At 41.1% G+C, this 19,999-nt stretch overlaps 1 protein-coding gene and 1 long non-coding RNA gene across 19 annotated transcripts in view; both read left to right on the top strand.

Moving 5' to 3' along the window:
* The window catches only part of LOC145432990 (uncharacterized), a 299,451-nt gene that overhangs the window by 15,142 nt on the left and 264,310 nt on the right, over window positions 1-19,999 (top strand). For 12 of the 18 annotated variants that reach the window (XM_080309982.1, XM_080309992.1, XM_080309889.1 and 9 more), the window contains one exon: window positions 19,871-19,932. In XM_080309982.1, coding sequence (XP_080166108.1) covers window positions 19,871-19,932 — 62 coding nt within the window. Of the gene's footprint in view, window positions 1-14,527; window positions 14,593-18,721; window positions 19,463-19,870; window positions 19,933-19,999 lie in introns of those variants that run through there. The other 6 variants (XM_080309971.1, XM_080309948.1, XM_080309940.1 and 3 more) reach the window with 2 other exon arrangements.
* Window positions 2,350-4,835, top strand: LOC145433619 (uncharacterized). The gene is made up of 3 exons (XR_013913155.1): window positions 2,350-2,503; window positions 3,051-3,107; window positions 3,561-4,835. It is a non-coding gene; the product is annotated as an uncharacterized LOC145433619 (long non-coding RNA).

Genomic DNA, 19,999 nt, shown 5'->3' with positions numbered 1-19,999 from the left:
TCTAAAGAAGCCACCTCCAATCATCTGCTATAAGTATGCCCCCCGAAACAAGTCAGATCTCACATCTCAAATCCCTTAGATCTGCAAACTTGATCCAAGGCATTGAAGAAAACTCGGTGTTAGCGGCTTTATCAGAATCAATAGCCGGAATAAGGAAAACGCATTTTTCGGCAGTCTTGCCTGGGCGTCCATAAAATCATAATTGACCTCAAATTTAAATCACTCTTACATTTTACACAATACCGGTACTTGATGAAAGTTGTGGTTGCACATCATATCTTAACCCGTTACATGGCACGATGTCTTCACTGTTGCACTTGCTCGATGTGATTAGGCAGTCACGCAGACAGGGCCGTAACAGCACTTCGTCAGGCCCCCCCCAAAACGTTGGTCATGGGCCCCCCATACGGTGATAAACCGAACTTCTGGGGGGCTGCGCCCCCCAGACCCCCCTTTGGCAATTCGGCCTTTGCCGCTACTTGTCATTTACATTGGGTGTCCGCTTAGGGACTCAGTTATTCCCACCTGTGGGATAATCATGACTTCGGAAATGTGCTACATCCAGTAACGTTCGTAGCTTTGTACCATATGTTTCGTACGCTACGATACAGCCAATCAAGGTTCCAAGGCTTCTACAGTGAAAATGAGTATCGAAACTATAATTCTCGTTGATAAATTAACATTCAGTGGTGAGAAGCGTACAATTTCAGTACTCGAATAAATCGTCCGTTACTACTCGACTCGAATCATTAAAATTAATACTCGATTCTGATTCGAGTACTCGAATCATTGTACCCAGCCCTATTCATGATAAAAGCGGCCAATAAGATTGGGAATTGCATATATATTGCCATCAATTTCTTGTCCTCTCTGCTCACGTTATCAGATTTACCGGAAACTGTAGGGCCAGTAAATATAATAATTAAACATCTTCGGGCGGGCGGACCCGTTGGTATGATTTCGTTGCATGATGTGACGTGACGTGACCTCCTGTCTGCTATATCAAAAAATATAGAATAGTCCAAACGTACTAAACTAAAAGACGCAGAAGATTTCAAATTGGTATTTCTTCACTGGCATATAATGTTTCCCTGCGGGATGGTATTTGTCTTCTGAGGTTCAGATTACCAAGACAGTAACATTTGGCGCCAGTCATTTAGGCGCCTATTGACAATTAAACCTATATGCATTTTGTATGTATAACGAAGTTTTCGGACAGCTTAAGGGCAGTCCTTTTCGGCCAAAGTTTTCGCATTGCCGCTCGTTCTGGCACACTTCTTGGAGTCGCATGTAATATGTCCTAAATCGTTATATGTCTTGGTGCGTCGTGGCGCGGTAATGGCCAACGCCGATATGTCTATTTCTATAAATCTTGCGTGTTTTTTCTTGGAGTAAGAGTACAAATATTCAAGATGTTTGGCAGTTTGACATCGCGCGCAGCGCAAAAAAATTTTGAAAAAGTTGCATAAATTTAAAAAAAATACTCTATAATTTATGCTAATTCACGAAATAATTTTGGGCCCCCTTCAAGCTCGGGCCCCCCCCAATTGGGGGGTTTGGGGTGCGGCAGTTACGGTGCTGCACGCAGAGTACGCACTTGAGATAGTTGTCTGCCGATGTTATGAAGGAAATATGTCGTACACCGGTATACGCCAAGGTGGTTAGGATTCGACGTTCAACTTACGATATTCAGTCAAGAGATTTAGGTCTAAATCGGGCCTATTGTATTCTATTTCTTTAGGACAAAAATAGATCATGTCATACTCCAAAGGTTGTGCACTGTGCAGTCAGTATTACGCTGTAAAATCACAGCTTGAAAACTACTGCTGCATGAATAGCTTTGCATCAATATACAATGGTAATGACATCTCAGTATCAGTCAACTGGCAAATGTTATAGAGTCATGACAAGCTTCAGACACAAATCCTCCTGACTTAACATCATATGTTGAGTGCCGGCTCCATACGCCTATACTTAAAGTAACTAAACCGCTCTGGCGTGTAAGACATAATTCCTTCATAATATCGGATGAAAACTATTGAAAGTTGGTTCTTTAAGTGATTGCCTAATCGCGTCAAGCAATACGACAGTGAACAAAAATTTTGTCAACTGCTTAACAAACGATGATGCGCGCGGCAGCTGGAGCGTGAAGGTCTTCTGGAAATTTTGCAGCTCCATTACAGTGGCGTTCGGAAGAAAATGGCTGTGGCCAAAATTCTTTGTTCGTTTTGCCCTTGAATTTGAGACCTCGGCATTTTGAGAGTGCAGTGCCCCTTTAAGTAGCAATTTACGATAATAATTTTACTTTTACTAGAGCAGCAACGTTGACTGCGTGGACAACCTCACCGATCAAGAATCCAACGCTCTATCATTGTGCTAACTCGTCAGTTAAAGAAGAAGCCATCCCCGAATTTCTACTCGATTTGAAATAGAAGCAGCAATTCTCGAGAGCTGTCAGACTACTTGAAGTAGAAGTCAGGATCAAGGTCATAAAAGAACTGAAGTAAGTAATTTTACAAAGTAGCGTCACGGGCTTTGTTAGTCAATTACCACTGATAAGATGAATAATATTTTGCAATTAATGCGTAATGAATAATATCGATGCAAATAGGCAGGACTTTTGAATTAATATTCTTTATCACTAGTAATTGCCAATAATTTCACTTGTGAAAATGATACAAATCTGTCCGATGGCTACTTGCTAATTGACGAGTCCTTGAACTAAGGGTTATCCTCACGCATACTGCACATTCTCCTTGAGAGCCCGTTTAAAAGCTTGCATTTGTTCGCTGATCTGTATTTGTTAGAGGCGATTGTGGTTGACCTCTTTTGTGTTATGGAAAAATACGTCGATGTCGGACATTGAGCACTGCGCAATGTTGAATGACCAAGCAAACCTATGTATATGGTATTATCACCCACGACGACGTCTCTGTGATGCCGTAAAAGATAAATGAATAAATCGAAGTGAAACACGCCGCTGTGCACAGTAACAAAGTAGCAGTGCTAGTCCATTTTTCCGGATGAAGAATAATGGGATTTTGTTTCAGACCTTGTCAACTGCCAAAAGACAAGATCTCTATATCAAGATTTCGAGATGACAACAGGTGAGTTGGCCTATCTGTGAACAGCGGTGTAGGATATAGCAAACATTCTGTCCGCAATGTTGACAATGTCAGTGTGAAACGAATCGATGGAAATCGAATGGATTTCCATACACCGTTATGTCATTTCTTGTAAGATGTTGCTATCCTTCGCATTGGCACACCCAGATATTTACATCCTACCTACGCCTACATCCAGCATTTACTCATTCTGATTTGACAAATAAATCATGCAAAAAATATTGGGCACTGTTTTCCAGTAAATTCGGACTGAGGTAAAGTCTGTTAGCTGTATAGATGTAATTCTGATTCTAATCTCATTCGGAAATAATATGTAGCAATCATTTGACTTATAATTTAATTTTGAGGATACCTTGTATTTACAATTATGATTGTAATCGAGTCAGTGTCGCATTTTGCTTCGTGCTGCCAAAAAAATACCCCCTTTCATTCCAGCATCGCCCTCGTTCAGGATGGGTTTCCGGCATGGCACCCAATTGGTCAAAGGACCACCCATCACCGGGAGTGATCCGACAGAATGAGCCCCAGGTCCCACCCTTGGTCCACAGGAAAAGTCGATTGATCCCGATATAAAAAGGTGGGGGAAGGTTGGGTTTGGCGGCGATTCTACATCGCTGTTTCAGGAGCAGGTGCGGTGAAAGTGTTCGTCGTTAGTACTCGACTGAAAGGATAAGCAGTGTGGTAAATTTCTTTTCAAGTACAAGTAGAAGTAGAAATTTCCAAATGGTGAAAAAAATAAAGTATTGTGGGCCTAGTGGAAAGTTTGAAATCGAAAGTTAGAGATTGCGAGCACTAAAAATCTCCCGCGAAATCCAAAGTGTAACAAGCAACTAGTTTTTCCTAAAACTCTGTAGAAGTGGAAGAATATAAAACCGATCACTTGAGGTAACTGTAGATGTAGACAAAACCCACTTAAAGAAATCTAAAAAGTAGAAGTTCTGATTCCTATCATCCGTGCAATCTTTTTTTCAAGATGGGATACCAGAATAAGTGCGGGTCCCACGGAAGATGGTGAGTTTTTTATGTCATCCCTCACAAGATTTGGGATTTCGGGATTAAAATTTAAACCCCACGATTGGGATTTTTACTCGACAACCCTGAGTTTAGTGATGTAGAAATATACACTTGCAAGTCACGTTATCGTAATACCGACTCAAAATCGTGAGAGCACGGAGAATATCGTCGTTAAAGCGGTTTCTGATTATGATCACAAATTTGACCTTTCTATTCCAAATTTGCAGTTTTTACACAAACCTCAATGTCAGCTCTAAACAGCAAAATGTTTGTAACAATAGTTCTAACCATTGACTAAATCAGTGGTTCCCAACCTTTTTCGACCCATCGCCCCCTTTTCAAGGTCAACACCGATCATCGCCCCCCAAATTTTGTGCACCGATAATTGGGCATACAGACTGTTATCACTGGCGGGTTGACTAAAAAAAAAAAAAAAAGGTCATCTTTCACCGCTCAGAGCTGAAAATAACGTTTTTTCGCTCCGCATTGCTAGGTGGATGACTAAAAAAAAAAAAAAAAAAAAAAAAAGGTCAGCCGGTTTTACGCGTCATCGCCCCCCTATCGCCCCCTTCGCTATTTTCGCCCCCGTCGCCCCCTTTGTCCATTTTCGCCCCCCTGTCGCCCCCTTCGTCATTTTCGCCCCCCTAGATCGCCAAATCGCCCCCTGGGGGGCGATATCGCCCACGTTGGGAACCACTGGACTAAATTGTTTGCAGGCAATTAAAATCAGCTGGTGCAGTTGGATATCTTGTATCAAACGGTCATTCGGCTGATGTAAACCATGAAGTTATAGCGATTAGAAGCAAAATTGCTTTACATGATCCACCCTAGCTTGCAATATCACAAATTAGATTATTCGATCGGCTTCCGGTTTCCTGAAAATGTTTCGTAGACCGCCGTTGAAAACCAGTGTTAGATCGTGATGTGGTAATCTCGACCGCTGATTAGTTTATAGCATTAGCGTTTCCGAAGTATTGCAGCCTTCCGATTAGCATTACGACGGATTCGATGTATTTTGTTAAATGAGGGGTACAAGTTTTGCGTGACCTTCAAAATGGTGTAGCATTTTAAAAAAGATTTGAGACCACTGATGTAGTTCATAGTTGGTATTATCGGCACGGCAATGTAGCGTGTTCAAGACTGTAAGCTGATATTGTAACGCTGCTTTAAGAGCAAAGTAAATGCTACTACAGCTCTGATAAATGCTTTCTCGATATCTCCTTATTTCTTTAGAGTTGATCCCGTGATTCCAATGCTAGTATTGACTGACCCCCAACTATTATTTGCAGAACGAGGAGGACGTGAACCGGACCAGTCCTGTGCGACGTTTCAAAGCGAGTAAGAATGTGGCGGCTCAATCAAACGAAGAGTTCGTTAAATTCAAACCCCCGACCCCCTACCTGGGTCGCAAGTTGTCACGACGACGGAATCAGACAGCGGCAAAATTTCAAATTTGTCGAGGGAGAACTCGTTACGGAAAGCGCCTCGTTCACTTTGCCGACATCTAGTGACCAGGTGAAGCGCACTGCAGGCCCCAAGTACTAATCCAAGTCGGACCGCCAAATCAAACAATTGAAAAGGCTTATACGGTCCAGACAGACTTGGACAACTGGATAGTTTTAACTGCCTTATTCGACTAATTCGAGGAAAATGCCAGTAATCTGACTCTTATTTAATCTGTGAAATGTTTATTGCTCTAATTTTAATATAAGTTAGGAAATGTTCCATTCTAACTTCCGGTTTTGCTGTGAAGGCTACACAAGAGCTGTATAGTTCAAAACGAGCCAAGCTTGCAATACATACATTTGCCATTCTTGGGCTCTTGAGAACGAACTATTATTTTATATGTACTGCTCGGCCTAAACCTGCCGTATTGCCGCCGCTTAAAAGAAGATTAAGGCCGAGCGGCGGGTCATGCCATCTTTGCAAAATGGAAATTGGGCCACAACTATGAAAAGGACAAGAAGCACTGCTTTTCGCAGATATGTTAACCCTCACGATCCTCAAAGCAAAAATACGGTTTCTTTCTTGACAGGGATTACAGCAATTTAGGTTGCACATTCTAATATTTACTATGTACAGAGCCCCTACTGTGTACAGATGATTGTACAGAAGTTTTGATACTTTCGCTCTCGTTATTGCTAGTTCGACATCTTCACTTTGTATCAGTGTTTTGAATAATATTGGGATGTTGTTTGCTGGACCTGACGCTTTGGAGGAGCTAAATTTAAGACATGACTGTGTTCAGGTTAGGCTTGAAATTCAATATATATCTGCCTTTTGTCCATCTGTTGCTTACAACTGCGTAAGAGTAAATTATCATCATAATCTTCTGCGAAATGAATCAGACATAATTGGGTTGTTACTTCTCTACTGTTTGTAAATATGAAATGTGTTGAAAGCATAAAATTGGGAATCTAGCAAGCTGTCGACCTGATTATTTTGCCGAAATCCTGGATCGATATATCAATTGCGTAGTTATCAACCTATACCAGGAATAAATCGTATTTAATGTAAACTTTCAGCGTAAAGCATAGTGACCAAACAGTAGTCAGTGGATTTATCAACGTAATGTACTTCAATAGCCGGTAAAGTCAATTAAACATCCGATCGAACTTCTCAACAAGTTATGTGGCGAACTCTTCTGACTGTATGTTGGACTTGCATGGTATCTGGGTTGTGTTCGGACTGAGTTGACACTCGGACATTGTGTCTGGGGCGTGTTCGGTCTGTGTTGCCGTTCAGACATGGTGTCTTTGGGCGTGTTAGGCCTGTATTGACACTCGGATATCGTGTCTGGCGCGTGTTTGGGCATCATGTCAGGGGTGTGTTCGCCCTGTGCTGCCAATCGGACATCATGTCTGGGGTGTGTTTGGCGTGTGCTGCCAATCGGACATCGTGTCTGGGGCGTGTTCGGCCATTCAAACATGGTGTCTGGGTTGTGTTCGGACTGAGTTGACACTCAGATATCGTGTCTGGGTCGTGTTCGGTCGGACATGGTGTCTTCGGCGTGTTCGGCCTGTGTTGATACGCGGACATCGTGTCTGGGGCGTGTTCGGTATGTGATATTGCCATTCAAACATGGTGTCTGGGGCGTGTTCGGTCTGTGCTGCCATTCGGACATGGTGTCTTGGGCGTGTTCAGCCTGTGTTGATACCCGGACATCGTGTCTGGGGCGTGCTTGGACATCATGTCTGGGGTGTGTTCAGCCTGTGCTGCCAATCGCACATCGTGTCTGGGGCATGTTCGGCCATTCAAACATGGTATCTGGGTTGTGTTCGGATCAGAGTTGACACTCGGACATCGTGTCTGGGGCGCGTTCGGTCTGTGTTGCCATTCAGACGTAATGGTGTCTTGGGCGTGTTAGGCCTGTATTGTAGGCTTACCATATACGTCCTCTTTTAAGAGGATTTGTCCTCTTTTTTGACTTTTTTGAAAGTGTCCTCGGAGGACGCCCTTTTGTCCTCTTTTTTGAGATTTTGTCCTCTTTTTTGAAAATTTAGGTCAGATTTAGAGGAAATTGCGAGTGATATGCCGCAAATTAGTGCAGAAGTGAAGCTCCGGGGGGTATTTCGGACGGAAAAGTGGTGATTTCAGCTCTGAGCGAAAAGAAGACCTTTTTTTTTAGTCATCCACCTGGCAATGTGGAGTGAAAAACGTGATTTTGAGCTCTGAGCGAAAAGAAGACCTTTTTTTTTTAGTCATCCACCTAGCAATGTGGAGTGAAAAACGTGTTTTTGAGCTCTGAGCGGAAGTGATGACCTTTTTTTTTTTTTTTAGACAACCGATCATGAAGCGGGTGAAATTTACCTGTTTTTGAGAATTATTCTCCGGTTTTGCTTGTCTGAAATTTCTGAAAAAGTGTCCTCTTTTTTCATTTCCGAAATATGGTAAGCCTACTGTATTGCCACTCGAACATCGTGTCTGGCACATGTTTGGACATCATGTCTGGGGTGTGTTCGGCCTGTGCAGCCAGACGGACATCGTGTCTGGGGCGTGTTTGGACATCATGTCTGAGGTGTGTTCGGCATTTGCTGCCATTAGGACATGGTGTCTGAGATGTGTTTGGCCTTTGTTGTCATTCAGACATGGTGTCTGGTGCGTGTTCGGACATCATGTCTGGGATGTGTTCGGACATCATGTCTGGGATGTGTTCGGACTGGGTCTGGGATGTGTTCGGACTGGGCTACCACTGGGAAGTCGTGCCTGGTACTGCAACTGACTTTATAGTGAATATAGCGACTATCCTTATTTCAAACATGACTATCCTTATTTCTGACATGACTATCCTCATTTCAAACATGAGACTGACCTCATTTCAAACAAATCTGACCGTATTTCAAACAAATCGAACCAATCCTCCTCCTGTTCAGTGTTCATCTTATGTGCAGTTGACTTTCCTTCAATTCATTCATTCAACTTGTGACGTCATAGGCGCCGAACCTGGGCATGCAAGGCATGCCAGGCATGCCTAGACATTTTTTTAGGCATGCGGCATGCCTAGAATTCGGTTTGGCATGAATCGGCATAAACCCCGATTGTGTTATTTAGAACGAATCGTTATGTATTTCCGTTTACGACATTACCTGCTACCGCTTATATGTGAGTGAGGTAACCCGTTGCGCGCGGCCAATTAGCTACAAGCGCGTTGCCAATTAACGAGATTTGTCTGTGCACAATGTAACGCGACGCGATCTTGCGCTGAGATGATCGCGAAATTGTGTCATTGATTGCCGTGCGCTCGGCAATCATCGTTTGGGACGCTTGCCTGCTTTATCGCGTCTCCGACAAGCCTAGTTTCACTTGCTTGAGCATGAAATCACATCAGCAGTAGGCCCGGTGCCATCGCTGCCTGCACTATCGCATCTGCATTGGCGCGCACGATATTATCGCTTGCCTACACAATCGCATCTGCAACAGGCCTGGTACGAAAGATATCATCGCTGGCCAACTATCACGTCTATAGCCGAGCATGCGTTGGCTCCCATCTCTCGAGCCTACCATGCGTTAGTTCCAATCACTCGATGGCTTGGTGACAATGCCGTTAGGTGTTTGTTGGTTAGCGATTGTAATTAAAGAGCGACATCGCTGACCTGAATAACATCGAATGTCCGCAGACAGGTGCGATTGTGAGTGCGCCGTGCATGCGTAAGTGAATTCCGCTAATACCTAAACATAACCATCAGAAGATGTGTGTCAACTGTCAAGGCTTGAGTTGTAAAAGACGAGAAAGGTTTGAACAACCTGAAGTCCGTGCCATTATAGAACAGATTCCATAGCAACTCTGACATTTTGCCTTGCGCAAATCGTCGCCGAGGTTACGTAATACGCGTTGATAAGTGGCGTATTTAATTGTTCGCTAGCGATCAGGAACTCGCTAATTGACAGCACTTCCGGACTCGTTGACAAGCTTATCATACGCGCAAGTTTGTTAACACGAAGATATTGCATAATCGGCATTTATGCAGGCACTTAACTCTCATGAATTGATACTATATTATCCCTAATTATCAATTCCGTCAGACCATGACGTCATTCCTTTGTGACGTCATCGAACTCGCATGCCTAAGGAAAATTAGCGTTCGGCGCCTATGTGTGACGTTAATAAGTTTTATGATTTTTTCAACGGGTATTTTACTTGAGTTAACTAATCTTCACTTCGATAACAGTGTTTGACTGTATTATAATAATCGTAGGATCCTTATATATTGTGCTTGATTAGCAATCATGGTGCAGATTGTGTGTCCAAATGTAGAGCAACATTCAGTGAAGATGATGGAAGAATTACATCGAATGAAGCTGGAAAACGATCATTGTGATTTCATAATTCAAGTGGGAGATGATGTCTATTACACTCACAGAAATGTATTGTCGGCTGGTTGTGATTACTTCAAAGCGATGTTAAAACACGACACCAAAGAGAGTCGCGAAGGAAAAGTCGTTCTGAAAGAGGTCGATTCTCAATGTGTGAAAAACTGCATCGATTTCATATATTCCGGCAAATTTGAGATCCCTGATGAAAAGATGAATCATCTTCTTCATGTCGCAATCATGATGCAGTTGGAAGACATAAAACAGGCAGTATCTGACTATTTGGAGGAATCAGTTAATGTAGAGAATTACTTTTCCACAAGAAATGTCGCCGATATGTATGGACTGGATGCCGTCTCTACGCGATGTAGAATATTTTTTCTTGAAAATATTATGGAGATATCAAACCAACCTGAATTTGGAAATATCGAAAAAACTAACGTCCTCAAATTTGTGATGTTGGACAAATCAAACTTATGCGAAGAAGAAAAACTAACGTTATTGTTCAATTGGGTTGAGAAAAATGGAAAAAATCAAGAATATTTGCACGAATGTCTTGAACCTGTCAAGTTTGATAAAGTCTCTCCAGCATTTTTAGAACGTCTTTTGGAATCAAACCTAATCATCAGTAACGACTTGAAACTGTACAAGTTGATCAATGGACATCTTTTGGAAGGTTTAAAGGCACCGTACAAAATGAATGATGAAATTGGCAAAGATGAATTGATAATTCTTTTTGATAGTTACGCAGATTGTATCCAATCCTTCAATCCAGTAACTGAGAAAGTGGAGAAGTTCCATGATGAGAAGTTTCCGAATTTAAAACATTCGGCGATTTCTCTAGACCCTTATATTTACGTTTTATGTGTGGATAAATCAGTTCATAGACTTCATTTTAAAAACAAAAATTCAAAATGGGAAAAAATGAATGACATGATTTGTGACCATGGAACCGATCCTCGCTCAGTTACTTTGTCGGGATCAATATTCGTTGTCGGAGGAAGTTATAATGTAGCAACAAGTGATGTGGAAATGTTTACTTCCCTCGTGAATCAATGGATTCAATTAGAAGATAAACCTACTGCGATTGGTGTAACAAGTCTCGTATCATTGAATGATTCCATCTATTGTATCGGAGGTGAAGGACAAGATGGTGTCGCACTTTCATCATTCTGCAGATTCACTCCATCCTCATCAGAGTGGGTTGATCTCGAACCAATGAGATATCCTGTAAGTGGGAGTGGTGTTGTTGCAGTTGATCAAAAGATATTTGTGATCGGCGGGTGGATACCAGGAATCAAAGTCAATAACGTAGAATGTTACGATGTTATTTCAGCTCAGTGGACTTCATCATCTTCTATGAATGCTTCTCAAGGTTGGGTTTCTGTGTATCACATTGACAAGTGGATTTTTGCAGTACCAAATTTCGAAACCGCTCATACAATCGAAAAGTTTGATATATCACAAGATAAATGGACAATAGTGACACCAAAAGTGGATCAATGTTTTGAAATTTACACATCCATATTTGTGAAGAGATAGATTGCATTCGCCTGAGCAGACTTGTACAAATTACTGGATTTTCAAAATGCAACTCAACCTAGAACTAAAACCACTCACTTTTCAAAACTGGCTACTAGAATTACAATTCACATGCTTTAAAAATCCGTAACTAGCAAATAAAAACAACTTAGTAGTTTCAATTCTGAAGCAACTGCAGTACTGATAATGTGAATTACTGAATTGTAAATGAGCCTGATAAGTGAAAATATCAGGGATAAAATCGGCGTTTAAAAAGAATTTTATTAATAGTTTGAAATGTACCGTTTTCAACCCACCCAATTACTGTGCCAGTGTACCGCTGTTGGTGTTTACACTAATATCAACACTACAACTAATCGCTTTCAAAATCGGTAATTAGAACTAGTCTTGACCGTCGAAGTAACTCAATTAGTAGTTAGTACAAGTCTGCAGCTTTGACATGAATGAATATAAAGTTTCTCACATTTGATATTTTTAATTCATCAAGCCATATCCATCATTATTGCATTGAAAATTGTGCATTTTTATTTCAATGCGGCAGTAATTTGATAAGTGTAAACTGCTTTTTGGTAAATTCGTATCATTTGATGAATGTAATAGCAATAGTAACCAGTAATTTTGTGGTAATATACTTCCATTAATTGTGCCACAGTGCATGATCTTGCCGGTAGATTTAGTCGATGCATCCGATCATATATTTAGTTCCTTAGGCCTATTCAATATGGACATGGTCAATGATTATGACGACTTGTAGCCTACAACTGTTGCCACAATGGTTATACGGCCAATATCAGGAGTTCGTACCTATTGCTTACTGCAGGCGGTTCAAGTTTCACACTTCCGCTAATTCAGCCTGAAATACCCCACAGCATACAATGACTCAATGCATGGAAATTTCAAATAAGTGAGAAATATTTCAATACTAGTTGAGTCGCATGCGTTATATGCTTTGAGCTATTCACTCTTCAAAGTCATTGTGTTTACTGTTCAGTTTTTTGTGTTCAACCAGGTCCAACCCACTTCTTTCAACTCTGCTCGAGTGAAATAGAATGGTTCGCATTCATAATGATAATATTGTAATTTTCCTCGGTACAATCAGTTTGTGGCCCATTTCGCAAGTATCAGAACTAATAGACATGTGGTGACTTTTACTATTCTTCGAAGTTACAATGAAATGTCTGTCTTAGCCGTCTAGTTTCAAGTCGTATGTCTTGGTTCGAGTCATGCTCAATGCATCGAGTAGGCCTACAGGTCGAGTCGAGTCATTTTGCGCATTTGAAAAAATGACTCTGGTCAAGTCGAGTCACCAAAATATGGTGACTCAAGTCGGACTCGATTCAAGTCATGACTCGAGTCATTACAATCCTGGGTTACAAGTTCATATGCCCATCTTCTTTTATGAGAATCTTGCATAAACAATATTTTACTACATAATAAAATCTTTCTTTTGATGGTTTTTGACGGATTTGGGGACACCTTAATTAAAAAATCATTCGTTTTTTGTTATCCACGATCAGGATACCAAATTTGTATGTATTCTCAAAATAAACCATTTCGATTCTGTTTATATGAGGCGACTATCGGCAACTTGTTATATAGGCTAGGCAACCACTTTTGCTGGTACAGTAGCCAGGCTTGAACAACCTGTGGTGCATATACAATACAATTATACATTCATTGAGTGTACTTTTCATAACCACTCTTCATTTTGTTACAGTTAATTGCCATCAGAAGATCATAATTTATAACGTATCATTTAATGATCTGGTTGTCCGATGGGAAATGGATTTGGTGATAAAAGAAGTTTGCATGACAATCTCAACCGTTATCAATCAGTTGGAATCTGACATGCATCAATTTATGAAAATTCTACCTGGGAGATAAAAGTGAGTACCGTAATTCTGAGTTTATCTTTTTACAAAATCAATGATTTCGGATTCGATTATTTGCCATCAAGGCTATAGTGGGGTGTTTATACTCAACTCAACCGCGATCCGATAAACGATCTTATTTCAATCTGTAACAACAAGTCTCAACACATTTGGTGACTGCAAAGTTCGAATTTTGAATCGTTTCTATCACGAAGTATCGTTTATTTATCATCACAGGCAGTAATTTTCTTTCAATCAGAGTCAAACAAGTTGCAACTTTCAAGCAAGATCACCAATTTTCATTCAAGGTAAGTTTTATCTGGCTTCGTATTTTCAATCCGCAATTAGGATGTAAATCGACATTCTATTCAAACCTACCCAAGTATTTAACAATTGATTACTGACATAATGATATCAGTTTTCAATTTGAGGCTACGTTGAAGCTATTACCCCAGTTTGTAGGAACAGAATGAACCTTACGTGCCTGTTACTATAACAAATGAGATATGGCTATTAGCTATCCTTGCCCGTGTCTCGTGTTCTCCTTGAAATCTCATTTGGAAACAGACATTCATGCACGCCTCTGTATTCGTTACTAGAGACCGTGGTCGAAGCTCGCAAATTCCTGTTACATACCCGTAACTTGATTGTGAGTGTTCAGTATCCTCTAAAAGAAATGCGACTTTGCTGTTTGCTGTCGTCTTTATTATACTGACAAGTGATTAATTGCACTGTCGGAAGTCAAGGAAGTTTGTTTAAAAGTCTCAGTAGCTTTCACATGTAACTTGTCAGAAGTTGTAGGCTACTTTCAAACCGTTTTGTACAACAGTTGCACCATTGTTATGTATGCCCAAAGTCGACCATGAACTCCCTATTATGACATCATGCAGAATATGCATTACAAACTTCCAAATCAACTTCACATTTGTTGTTGTATTTCTCCAATAATGAACAAGGGTTTACTTTCTTGCGTTTTGGAATTGATGCACATAAAGTTCTAATGTACTTGGCGGGCCGGTGTTCAAGAACCTCTGCTCTATACAGTTCAAGATGATTGGGTGATCAAATGTTTACTTTTACTGTTCTTATATCGAAGTTGCATTTAAGACGTAAAGTGATCAAGTCTATTTTTAATTGCTGTGTAATTGTAAGATTTTCTTTCAGGCTTTGTCACCTGCCAAAAGACAAGACCTCTATATCAAGCTTTTCAGGAATCGTGATGACTTCAGGTGAGTTGTGACATATCCAGATATGGATATTCATAGCACTATGCTATCTCCCGTGACATGATCACACCAATATTTACACTCTACCTACGTTTACATCCAGCATTTACTCATTCCGAGCTGACAAAGAAATCATGCAATAAAAATTGCACACTGAGACCGCGGTAAATTGGGACGGAGGTAAAGTCTCTTAGCTGTCTCGAAAAAGTTACTGAGTATAAGAATAACTACCGTAAACCGGGGTAACTTTGGACAATTTTCAACAATTCCACTTTGTATCTTGGAAATGCTAGGGTGTAGGGGAGGCAAGTTTTGTGTTTTTCAGGAGTAATGGAGCAAAGATTAGAATGAACTAATCCAGAATCATCATGGTCATAAATAAGTACCTCATTTTTGTGAATTATCCGTGTCCAAAGTTATCCCGGCATGTGGGGTAACTTTGGACGATGTAGTTTTTTGTATGCCTTTACCCTCTATTGTTTATGAAACCTTGGTAAGCGTAGTTTTTTGTATGCCTTTACCCTCTATTGTTTATGAAACCTTGGTAAGCGTTGATGAGAGCAGTGGGTAAAACTGAAACGAAATAGTATATGTCTGGCCTATTGCATGATTTTACCTAATCCCCCCCCAAAAAAAATGGGTAGTTTATGAAGGCTAATGCCCCCTTATTCATCGCTTATCTCAATTTCCCCTCATGCCTTCACCAATCGGGACTTATAAATAACATATTGTGATAAGGGTTATCCCACTGGCGGTGTCAGCAATCCACAGCAAGTATTAAGCATGTTACTGTGATTCATTGCCGATTTCAAATATATTACTGTTCTTAAAAAGATACACTTTCCCTTTCCTATGTCCTCTGATGGATATATTTGTCGTAATTTACAATAACCCATGTTCAGCAGGCGCATCTTTAGGAGTATGTGATAAGTTTTTGAAGTAGCTTACACCCGACTACAATCTCTTGGCGTAGTCAACACGAATAATATTCTTCTCTTCGACAATATCGAGAGATGAAGCGTTTTGGAATAGAACTAAGCACCTTGTCGTGCCACCTTGGCGATTGCTCTCTGCGACAAAACGTAGGATACTCTGGCTACTACGAATGAAAAATGCGGCACGAAAACACCTGCATGATAACACCTAAACCGTACCTGATCATCCATAAAATCAGCGCATAAAAAGCACTTTGTCAGCCCACACCCCAAAAACGGCCTCCCCACAGTTGGATGGGTGTTTTCCCCAGTACTTGTGAGCGCATTTATTCTACTCAGTGTAGGCAGAGTGTTTATGTAGCGTAATCGCGCAAAGCGCGAAAATATTTTATGGCAATTCATTACTGAGTTGGTCAATACTGTTGGTAATTGCATACATATTGACATAGGCGCCGAACGCTAATTTTCCTTAGGCATGCGAGTTCGATGACGTCACAAAGGAATGACGTCATGGTCTGACGGAATTGATAATTAGGGATAATATAGTATCAATTCATGAGAGTTAAGTGCCTGCATAAATGCCGATTATGCAATATCTTCGTGTTAACAAACTTGCGCGTATGATAAGCTTGTCAACGAGTCCGGAAGTGCTGTCAATTAGCGAGTTCCTGATCGCTAGCGAACAATTAAATACGCCACTTATCAACGCGTATTACGTAACCTCGGCGACGATTTGCGCAAGGCAAAATGTCAGAGTTGCTATGGAATCTGTTCTATAATGGCACGGACTTCAGGTTGTTCAAACCTTTCTCGTCTTTTACAACTCAAGCCTTGACAGTTGACACACATCTTCTGATGGTTATGTTTAGGTATTAGCGGAATTCACTTACGCATGCACGGCGCACTCACAATCGCACCTGTCTGCGGACATTCGATGTTATTCAGGTCAGCGATGTCGCTCTTTAATTACAATCGCTAACCAACAAACACCTAACGGCATTGTCACCAAGCCATCGAGTGATTGGAACTAACGCATGGTAGGCTCGAGAGATGGGAGCCAACGCATGCTCGGCTATAGACGTGATAGTTGGCCAGCGATGATATCTTTCGTACCAGGCCTGTTGCAGATGCGATTGTGTAGGCAAGCGATAATATCGTGCGCGCCAATGCAGATGCGATAGTGCAGGCAGCGATGGCACCGGGCCTACTGCTGATGTGATTTCATGCTCAAGCAAGTGAAACTAGGCTTGTCGGAGACGCGATAAAGCAGGCAAGCGTCCCAAACGATGATTGCCGAGCGCACGGCAATCAATGACACAATTTCGCGATCATCTCAGCGCAAGATCGCGTCGCGTTACATTGTGCACAGACAAATCTCGTTAATTGGCAACGCGCTTGTAGCTAATTGGCCGCGCGCAACGGGTTACCTCACTCACATATAAGCGGTAGCAGGTAATGTCGTAAACGGAAATACATAACGATTCGTTCTAAATAACACAATCGGGGTTTATGCCGATTCATGCCAAACCGAATTCTAGGCATGCCGCATGCCTAAAAAAATGTCTAGGCATGCCTGGCATGCCTTGCATGCCCAGGTTCGGCGCCTATGCATATTGATATAAATTTTTTATTATCTCAGAATTATCCGATTTTCCAGTAGAGCAGGGTGAGAAGATGCACACGATTCCAAAGTGGTGTTTGCTCGCTGGCAAACAATTTTATTCTCTGTGGGATGGCATCTGTCCTGTGAGGTACAGATGGCCAGGACAGTGAGATTCGGTGACAGCCGTTTAAGCACATATGGACAATATATATATATATCGATGTTTTCGGTCAACAAAGGCTAATCCTTTTCAGCCAAGGTTTTCTCGCTGCCGAATTTTCGGAACTCTTTTCAGAGTCCTATGTTAGCCTAAACTTCATTATGGGATGGTGCGTCGTGGCTCGGTAATGATTGAAACCAGAATGCCTATTGCAATATGTCATGGATATTTCTTGGTGGAAGGGCACCCAATAATCAAGACAATTACCGTAATTTTCCATGTATAACGCGCAAAATTTTCACGATTTTTTGCCCTTAAATCGGGGGGTGCGTATTATACATGGGAACAACACGCTTGAAAAAATCTCCCTCGATAAAAAACTTGAAATCACACCTATCTTCATTCTTCATGTTTGTTTCCAATCGCGCATCACTTTCAGCCATCGCGCGTAGTAATTAGCTGGAAGTGTTGTATCCAATTAACGAGAGTCGTGTGCAAAATCACGCGATCTCCTGCTGAGTTGGTTTGGCGTTTGTACGCAGCGAAATTAGGTCACTAATAGACACTTGTGCGTGGCGTGGCGATTCTCGCCAATTCATCGCGTCAACGACAGGCCCGAACAATCGCATACGCAATTTATACATACACAAGAGGCCATGTGCGCAAGATATAATCGCTTGCGTAATCAGTCGCATCTCCAACAGACCTGTTGCGCATGACATAGGCATAACCGTTAGCCTATAGGCGCAATCGCATCTATAGGCATCGTGCGCAAGATGTCGGTTCGTTGGCCTAAACTAACTCGCCGCCGGCCTCGCAGGCTTTGGCTGGTATCTACTATCGTTTAAAGACAATCCCGCTAATTGTATAATGATTAGCGGTCGTCGTGTAATGATCGTTCACGAGTGACATCGCAAAACAGAATGACATCGTATACGAAATCGGAACTATTCATGTACTGAAATGCAGGGTGCGTACTATACATGGGTAGGGTACAGGCTTTTTCCCAGAATTTACATGCTATTTTAGGGGTGCGTATTATACATGGGTACAGGCTTTTTCCCAGAATTTACATGCTATTTTAGGGGTGCGTATTATACATGGGGGCGTACTATACTTGGAAAATTACGGTAGTGACGCCAAATCGCATTTAATAAAATTGAATGAAATTTTAAAAATACTTTATACAGTTGTCATATACCTGGCGGACCGGCGGTTGAGAACCGCTGGTGTATATAGATTCATTGATTTTACTTTTACTAACCACTCTTCATTTTGTTATAGTGGATTGCAATCAGAATATCATATCGGATAACATATCGTTTAATAGTATCGTTTAATAGTGAGTAATAAAAGTGAGTAATTCTTAATTTATTCATTTACAAAACAATAATTTCGGATTCGATTATTTGCCATCAATGCTATAGAACAGATCTGGGAAAAGTGCAGGCAAAATGCGGACCGCGACAGGTTGCTTGGAATTCAAAATATAAAACTTGCTTTTTGAAGGACTAAAATTGTAGGATGTATCAAATGAACAGGAAATTGGTTTACTTTGAAGCCTGTGCATTAATATGCCACGATTACATTGCCTACGCACCTCGCATGCGTTATCCATATTCAAAATAGAGGCAATGTGGAAAAGTATTTGTAGCAGTTAAAGTCGCAAGAAGTTACTCTTTCCATATAGTTTAGTTCAAACCTTCTTCATTGTCACTGTGACAATGTCACATTACGCATTATACGGCATGTGTTTCAAATTGATACGTGATACGTTTCCAAATCCCCAATTTGTAAAACAAGTCAATCAGTGCTTGCGATTACTATATGACTCATCATATCTATCACCCATAAATTATTAACGGACATGCCAGAAAAAATCCGAAAAAGGTTTAGGCTTAGACTAGAGCGCTAAATATTTGTATACCCGATCCAGGGGTAAACTCGTCCTTTTGGTTTTTGCTGAGCATGTTGCCGAGATTAAGGGTATTAATTAGAGTTGGTCTTATGACAAAAACACTAAACTGGTGGTCAAGGAAGGGCGCACTTCAGAAAAACTGCAAGCTTCACGCAACATACAGGCTTTTAAGCTGCACACTGCTCCCACGCTGAAGCTACTAACACGTTTTACAGGAAGTGATTGAACCATGCATGACTGCTAGTAGAATAATCGAGGTATGGCTAATAACTGTGCTGCATGTTCTTGAAATCCCGTTGAGAAGCAAGCATCCATGCATGCCTCTATGTTCATTAGAGGCAATCGTCTTTAAACTCTTTTATGAGATACCGGTACAGCGGTACTTGATTACACCTTTGATGTGACATTGGGCACAGGCCAGAGTTTAATGAACAACCAAATCTACCTAAATTGTAAAAACATGCACTGCGACGTTTCTGTAATGTCGTAAAGATGGAATGAATAAACCAAAATGAACCGCTTCCCTCTGGACAACATTATATTTTCTAAACTAAATGAAAGCATTTTTGTGCTCTATGCAGTTCGAGGTGGCTGGTGGAACCGCTGTTTAATTTTACTGTTCAAATCTATTTTTTCGACTGTGTAATTATGAGATTTTCTTTCAGGCTTTGTCACCGGTTAAAAGACAAGATTCCGACATTAGGATTTCCAGGAATGATGGCGACAGGTGAGTTTCTGTGTAATTTTGTAACATATCCAGAATTGGTGACAATGTAGAAATACATACCAAACAT

Source organism: Botryllus schlosseri, chromosome 1, assembly GCF_051294905.1.
Source record: "Botryllus schlosseri isolate E-star chromosome 1, Bs_hap1, whole genome shotgun sequence".
Lineage (NCBI taxonomy): Eukaryota > Metazoa > Chordata > Ascidiacea > Stolidobranchia > Styelidae > Botryllus > Botryllus schlosseri.
Note: the sequence above shows the minus strand (reverse complement) of the source record. Positions and strands in the feature narration are given on the sequence as shown.